This window comes from Lutjanus erythropterus, chromosome 1 (assembly GCF_056507025.1).
Source record: "Lutjanus erythropterus isolate fLutEry1 chromosome 1, fLutEry1.hap2, whole genome shotgun sequence".
Taxonomy (NCBI): Eukaryota; Metazoa; Chordata; class Actinopteri; order Lutjaniformes; family Lutjanidae; genus Lutjanus; species Lutjanus erythropterus.
The window spans coordinates 16,677,025-16,685,111 of record NC_139317.1 but is presented as its reverse complement, the minus strand read 5'-3'; the positions used below and the strand labels follow the sequence as shown (position 1 = coordinate 16,685,111).

General features: G+C 39.2%; 1 protein-coding gene across 4 annotated transcripts in view; it reads right to left on the bottom strand.

Moving 5' to 3' along the window:
* Positions 1-6,306: 6,306 nt before the first annotated feature.
* Positions 6,307-8,087, bottom strand: part of LOC146332762 (protein diaphanous homolog 3-like) — a 225,916-nt gene continuing 224,135 nt past the window's right edge. For all 4 annotated transcript variants that reach the window (XM_084715020.1, XM_084715038.1, XM_084715028.1 and 1 more), the window contains one exon: positions 6,307-6,947. In XM_084715020.1, coding sequence (XP_084571146.1) covers positions 6,577-6,947 — 371 coding nt within the window. In that variant the 3' untranslated portion in view covers positions 6,307-6,576. The remainder of the gene's footprint in view (positions 6,948-8,087) is intronic.

Sequence of the window (8,087 nt, the reverse complement as noted above, 5' to 3'; positions counted from 1 at the left end):
GTACATAATAATAATAATAATAATAATAATAATAATGATAATAATAAAAATAAATACTATAGATATTTTTGTAATTTATATTTCCTTACATCGTACAGGTAGTGGACCCCGCTGAATACCCAGAAATCAATGGGCACTAACAACATAATAAGTGGAAGTTTCCTGCATGAGGCCCATTGTATTGATTGTATTGTCTAAACACGTGTGCACTGAAAAAGCAATTAAGTATTTATACTTTTGACAGTCTGGACATGGATCATGGAAAAAATGAGTTTTTTGTGACTCTTTGGTGAGCAGCTGACAGGCAAACAGAGGAAATTCCAGGAGGATGCAACACGCCACATAACCTCTCTAAAACGGCAAATTGAAGCTTTTCAGCCGACCGTCTCGCGCGCGTCTGATGGAACAGATGTGCCTTAATTGTAATCGATAAAGCAGTCTGCACAGACCATGTGACAGCTCAGGTTTCACTCGCTTAACCATGACCTAAAGCATCTTTTTAGGCTTCAAATCTATTTGCCTCACTCTCACACACCTCGCTGCAGTGAATCTTTGCTGTGAGCGTTGCCAAAACGCTGCTGATCACACAGTACGGTGGCTGAACGCTTCCAGCGTCGACACTGACAGAGGGCTGAAGCTGCTGACTTGCTGCTTTCACCACGCGGCCTGTGTCAACACGGCGTGAGAACATCATACTTTCTGGATTGTAAAAACTGTTGCCAGTCAGCGTAATCCAGGCAGCAATTACGTTTACACCGAAACGTATTTGGCAAGGGAAATTAATAGCATTTCAACATATTCTGTAGGCGACAGAGATGGATGGCTGAATCCTTCCTAACCACTCTCTACAGTGGTGACTGACACCATCAGTGGTGGATTACAGAATAAATTCACCCTGAAAATAGAAGTTTTTTGCAGCATAAAGTTCCACAGTATGATGTTGTGTACGGGCAGTTGTAAATACAGCAGCGCCCACACTTTGACTCTTGGGGAAAAGAAATAGTGACAAATCTGTTGATCTTCTTTGTACTTCCCCCCCCCCCCCTCCCCTACAAATCCTCAGACACATTTTTAACTTCATCTCCAATCAAAGAAGCCCAGATTGCAATCTGCTACACAATATGTTTTGCTCCACTTTATTAGGCCCATAGATAAACCTCATGGCTGGAACACAGGCCTGTGAGTAATGAAGGCTCCCTCAGCATAACAAGATCCTACCCTCCTTATGCTCTCCTTCTCCTCTCAATTTGTCGTGTCGATGAGTTTAGCTGGTCATTTTCCTGCTTCCCTTTCAAAAGGAGCCGGCCCGCACAGATGCTGTAACAAAATGTAATCATTTTTTAGATCTCGAAAGCATGCAGGCAATTAAAAGGAAGGTATTGTCAATATGTATGCAGCTCCAGGTTCTTCCTTCTGATGTGGACAAAATGTATTCCAGCTAATTATATTATATTAATGATTGGACAGAGTGTTCTCACCTGACACACACACACACACAGACACACAGTTCTACTTCTATACTTGTGAGGACACATTCCCTAACACTAGGCTAAATGCTTAACTAAGCCTTAATCAGCAGCTCCCCCCCTTCAGAAGCTAGAAAAAGTTCATAACCCCTCCACCCCTCAATTTTTATCAATCATTAACAATGTTAGGAGAAACAACTGCCCTAAAAAAACATCCACGTTGGATTTTAGTCAACGGAAGGTCAGCATCACTGAACTTGTTTATTTTCCCCACATAAATCATATTCATTCAACTAGGGCTGCAACATTTTATCGATTAGCTGTCAAGTATTAAATTTATCACCAAATTTTTTAATAATCAGTTATTTTGCGCCATCTTCTATGAAAAAACATGTCGAAATTATCTGTTTTCACCTTCTAAAATGTGAATATTTTCTGGTCTCTTTAGGCTTGAAGACAATAAACTGACAATAAACTAATCTTTCACTTGTGGACCAAACGAGACATTTGAGGACATCACGTTGGACTTTGTTGATTTTTAACCATTTTGTGATATTAAATGGACTTACCAACTCATCAATTAATAGAGAAAGTTTGTTTCACTCCATATTTTTCTCCTGGTTATCCATGTACAGGGCTGAAACTAGTCATCGCAGGACTGAGATGGGACAGAAAACAAAAAGTCAACATGAGTAGGCAGGTGTGGGAATCATAATGAGAGCAGGTCAGTTTTTTATATGCAGCTCTAATATTAATACATTTTATTATCTCTAGTTAGGACAATGCTAGTCGTACTGTTGTCTTTTTTATTCTCTCCCGTCTGCTCTGTCAGCTGGATGCAGCCCCCTGACCAGTGCACGACATGTGTGGACTGTGGATCGAAGAAAACAGGATGGGGGTCATTCTTCTTGGATTAAGAAGTGACAGGACATTTTTTAATTTTAACACCATCATGTTTTCGAGACAAGACAGGAGTATTTCACCCCAGTGTTAGAACTACCGCCCTAACAAATTCTAACCTAAGCCCTAATGTGAAACATTTGCACATTAAAATGTCTAAAAATGTTCAACATATGTTATATATTTTGTTGTGCTATGTACTTACATTATTCTAAAAGTTTACACAAATGGTGTAATGCAGAGAAATCTGTAATTTATTTAAGGTAGCAGTATGTTTACTGCTAGCCATTGCAAGCTGGCCAATAATTGCTTTGACCTCTGGGAAAAAACAGGAGACATCAGCGAGTGAGGAATGATGTCATCAAATGTGATTAAAGTATGAATAAAACATTATCTTGTCCATAAACATGATTTCTGTCTGAGTCATGTCAGACAGATTTTAATCAGCTATGGTGGTTGCTTAAAAGTTAAGATAACAGCTCCCATGATCCCGCACCATGTCATCAATCTATGTGGGGTTTTTTTTGTGTTTTAACGTGAGGTAGACCTCTAGCAGCAGAACTTACATATTGTGAATTTAAAACCAAGTCTGAACCCTCAAACAACCCTTTGAAGATCTGTCTGAAAGTGGGAAACGGCCAAAATGTCATCACTTTCCATCTGTGTCCTCACTCCCAGGGTCTAAAACTTAAATTGGATCTCAGAAAGAAAGATGTACACACAGACACACACACACACACACACACACACACACACACCCTTATGTTGCAAGGTTTTGGTAAATGGCAGCATGGTGCTCATTTCTGCGAAAATGTAGGACAGACAAAAAGCTGAGTTCCTAAAACATTTGGTGGCACCTATGAATGTGAATCACTTGTAAATCTGTTTACAGCACATTAATTATCTTGCATTAACATCATGGCACTTCCTCAGAAACACCATATTAGGCAAAGGAGAACACCCACACACATAATCTCCCAGATCAAAATAACATTCCGGAAACTGAAAAAAAAAAAAAGAACTTCAGTGACATAAAAATGAAGGTAATTCTCCGTGGCGCTGGGGAAAAAAAGAGGGGGGGAAAAAAAAGAAATGAGCTCTCCCTGAAGCAGAGGTTTTATAAAAAGCTGACGTGCTAAAGAAGAAGGTGACTGCTGTCACATCCATAGAGAACCACGAGAGACCGAAAGCCCACTGCAGCCAGCCAAAGCCAAACCACTGGAGGAGCAACGACATCTGCTCTGCTCCACCAAACCACTGAGAGAGGTGTTCGTCTCTGGCTCTGCTCCAGATGGGGACAATTGTGCCGCTCCCAGTGCTGAGGATATTCACCAGCTAACAGCCAACAGCAAACAGGCCGTGTCAGACAGTGGGTTAACTGGTCGGGAGATCTCTCTCTCCCAGTAACTCTCAGTCCTGTGTCCAGATTATATGGGACTTTTTGGACATTATCTACTGTGTAATGTACAAGTGATTTATGTTTTAAAGGAGGCATATGTTCAGCACTGTGGCTTTTAATGTCTTGTTTAATTAATAAAAGTCAGTGATAAAAGTTCACACGTGGTCTTCACAAGCTTTGAGTCAGGTGTGAATTTTATTCAGACAATTTAACAATACAGATGCACCGAAACTATGATAAATTTGGATTTTTATTACGTGCACACATGATTATGTGGGGTTTTATAAGCAAGTGCATTCATGAATCATGAGAAAACTGAGCTCATTATGCACCAAATTATGCTCTAAGTAACAACAAAAACCTCTAGAAGGAGGCCTCCTTTACACTGAACATTGTTCAGACAAGGTGCTTTATCTTAAAGAGCCCAGTTATGAAATTTTGGAAAAAAGTAAATTAAGATAAAAGGTAGAACAGTGGAATTTGTCAAGGTCGGTCACAAGGTTTTAATTTTACAAGGTTAAAGCAAGTCACTGATAGTGACCACTGATATGTGCGGGGTGTAAAATAGTGTGAACACTAAATCATCACAAATGATCTGAGCCCTTTGGACCTGTGCTGAGTTTCCTGTGTTGTCCACATCAACAAAAATGTTGGTTTTTAGTCCCTTAGTGCTGCTAACTATAACTGTAGTATTCAGTTAGGTTGTATATGTTTGTAATTGTAACAAAGATATTTTACAAATTAAAGGTAGAATATGCAGGATCTCTCATGACTGCATCTAACACACCATTCAAATTTGACCCCACCTGTCTGACTCATCGAGCAAGAAAGCCAGCAGAACTGTTTGGTTGAGAGAAGTAGAGAATGAACAAACCAACAAACAGTGAATCAGAGAAAATAAAGATTATTTTCTGATTGTTTCACATTGGTCTCATTCTGTAGCACAGATAACTGTGCCCACACCTCTGGACAACTCTGGATGTTGTGTGAATACAGGCGAACCTTCATCCTGACGCCGTGTCCTCAGTCTGCTCTGCTTGTGGTTGTGTGTAGCTCTCTCTGCAGCTCTCACAAACTGAGAGCAGAGGAAACAGACGGAGACAGCGATGTAACCACTGGTCACTACTTTTTTATAGAGTCCCAGTCTCACAATCTGCGCGTTGTTATCGGCTGAAGGCTACATACCACAGCCTAAAAGCTGACATCCTGAAGTGTGCTGAACAAAATATGAGAAAACCTACATTCCTCCAACATGTCATAAGCATGCCTGCATATCCTGCACAGTATGCCTATAAAGTTGTAACGTGTTTAGATGATTCTGTCTGCCTTTGTATTTGATCAATGACAATTATTTTATGTGATCTGCATTTCTGCTCAGTAATTTGGTAAAGGTTAAAGTAAAGACAAACACACAAACAAACACTGACATGTATGGGGGCCCCCGGGTAGCTCAGCTGATAAACTGTGCACCCCATGTTCTCAGCAGGGGCCACAGGTTCGATTCCAGCCAGTGGTGTGCGTCTCCACCATCCTCTGTCTGCCTAAAGCTGTCCTATCAAATAAAGGAAAAAAGGACCAAAAATATCTTAAAAAACACATTAACATGTATTATTTGCAGCCATTTTAAACTTTTGTGATTAATGAACAAGACAAAACTTTTTTTTGCTTCATTTTATTGTAAATGGGTCTATAAAAGTATAATAAAGAATAAGGATACAACAAATTGCTTAAGATATGAGTGATTTCAGTGGGAATGTAGGAAAAGAAAAACAGCATCAATTCGGGTTAACTTCTAGCTGCATAATAATTCTCTTAGACACTGTTGCAGACTTGTTCTTACTGCGTATAAATGTTCTCACTAGCAGTGACACATAGACAAAACAGTCTAGCACTACCAAAACCAACCTGTCAAATGACATCTAATAACCTGTGAAAGTACAATCATATGCCATAAGTCGTACATATTGATCCTTTGTGTGTCTATATATATATATATTTATAATTTTATAGATTACAGATAATATTTATGTAGAAAATACAAACATTCAAACAATGCTTTGAATATAAAAGACACTCACCTCACAAGGAATGAAAAAGACTCAAAGGAGAAACAGAAAAATAATTAAATACCAAAAGTTGAATTGTACTTTTACTTGTACATGACTAATGACATGCATATGAATAATGAGTAATTAAAAACTAAAATAAGAGTAATAGTATGATGAAGGTGTAAAATAAAAGTTACAGTAGAGAAAATTACAGGAGATGTCAAAGTGAAGGGAAATGTGATATAATTCCTTAATTTGGATAACAAAGAAAGTGCTCAACAACATTGCATATATACTGGATATTTAATTGATAGCCAAATGTTTATAGTAGTGCACTTAAAAGTAACAAGTAGACCTTGTGCTAAATGTATTTTCTCTTTTGAACTGTAATGTATGACACTAAGATATGTTAGAAGTATTTCCACTGAATCACAATTTTTGTTAATCAGTTAATGAAATGACCTCCGAGGACATTTTCTAGGCCGAAGTTGTACATTCCTGAAGTCTACTCTAGAAAATGATTTTTATGCCTGTACCATCAACTGTTAAAAGCTTTAATTTTTTTATGAAGCTTTAGGAATGTTTTCGTTTCCTTATTTAATACACATGTTCATACCTGACAGAACTTTATCTTTAAAAACAAATTTTTCTGCTTGTTCACAAAATTTGAAAATCTTGTAGATTACATTCAGAGCACGTTAAGATGTGCATGTTATGCTGTTTATATACGTACTTTCAGGGATAAATGATGCGAAAATGAACCTCACAAGGCCCTGAGTTTGGCCAGGAGAGCCTCTACATCTGCCTCTCCATTGGTGCTGCAGCTGCTGACCGCAGCAACAGTGGAGGTCGGCTGGAAGGCCGGCGGCTCAGCTTCAACCTGCACCTCTTTCTCAGTTGGTTTTACCGCCTCCCTCTCCACCACCCTCTCTCTGTCCAGCCAGCAGCTGTGACCCGGGGGGTTCCTGTACCTACGGCCCGACTCCGAACACGCGGCAACCTTGGACCGGCCCTCAGACGGATGGCCTTCAGACTCGTTAAGGGCCTCCTTGGCAGGGGGAGCTTTCACCACCGCTGAAGCCGCATTTATATTCTGCCGAGAGCGAGACCTTTGTAAAGGTGCCTTGTTGTTTTCTGTGAGTGGAAAACAGAGAAACAAAGCAGTGAGCACAACTGTGAGAGCAAGAGAGGACAGGGAGAAGAAGTTGATGCCCAAATGACTCGTTAAACAAATAGAAGCAAGAGGTTATTCAGATTACAGATTAAATTACAACCCTGATTCAAAAAGAATTGGGACACTGCAAACTGTAAATAAAAACAGAATTTGTATTTGACTGAATACGGTACAAAGACAATATATTAAATGGTTAAACTGATAAACTATTTCTTTTTGTAAGTACAGGCTTTTTCTGAATTTGATGCCTGCACCACGTTCCAAAACTGTCGTGACAAAGTCATGTTTACCACTGTTACATCATCTTTTCTTTTAAAAGCACTTTAACAGCACTCTACCAGTGTTTTGGTAACTGAGAAAACTAATTGTTGGAGTCTTGAAAGGGAGATTCTTTCTCCTTCTTGCTTGAAATACAACTTCAGGTGCTCAACAGTTCAGGGTCTCTGTTGTCATATTTTTTGCTTCATAATGCACCACACATTTTCAGTGGGAGACAAGTCTGGACTGCAGTCAAGCCAGTCTAGTACCTGAACTCCTTCGCTACGAAGCCACGCTGTTGTAACAAGCAGCAATAAGCAGTGTCTAAAAAAGATGTCTGCATGGCAGCATGTGTTTCTCCAAAACTCTTTCTAATTTGAAATGTGGACACGTCAGGCCACAGCACACTTTTCCACTTTCTAGTCCATCTCAGATGAGCTCAGGCTTAGAGAAATCAGCAGTGTTGCTGGCCATTGTTTATATATGAGTATCGCTTTTCATGGTAGAGTCTTAACCTCGCTCCATTCTTTGTAAACGACTGAGCCTTTTGAGGATACCGCTATAATATTAAATAATGACACTGTCACCTGTTATCAGTTAACCTGGTTATCTGTGGATTGGTCCAAACGTGTTTTTGATCATTCCACAACTTTCTCAATGCCCTTTTACATCTTTGTAACGTGCAGCTGAAATCAAATTCAGAATGAGTGTGTCTTTACAATAAAACAAAGAGGTAATCAGTTTCAAATTTAAATATGTTGTCTGTGTACTGTATTCAGTCTAATACACGTTGAAAAGGTTTTGCAAATCATTCCATTCTGTTCCATTCTTTTTTAGAATAA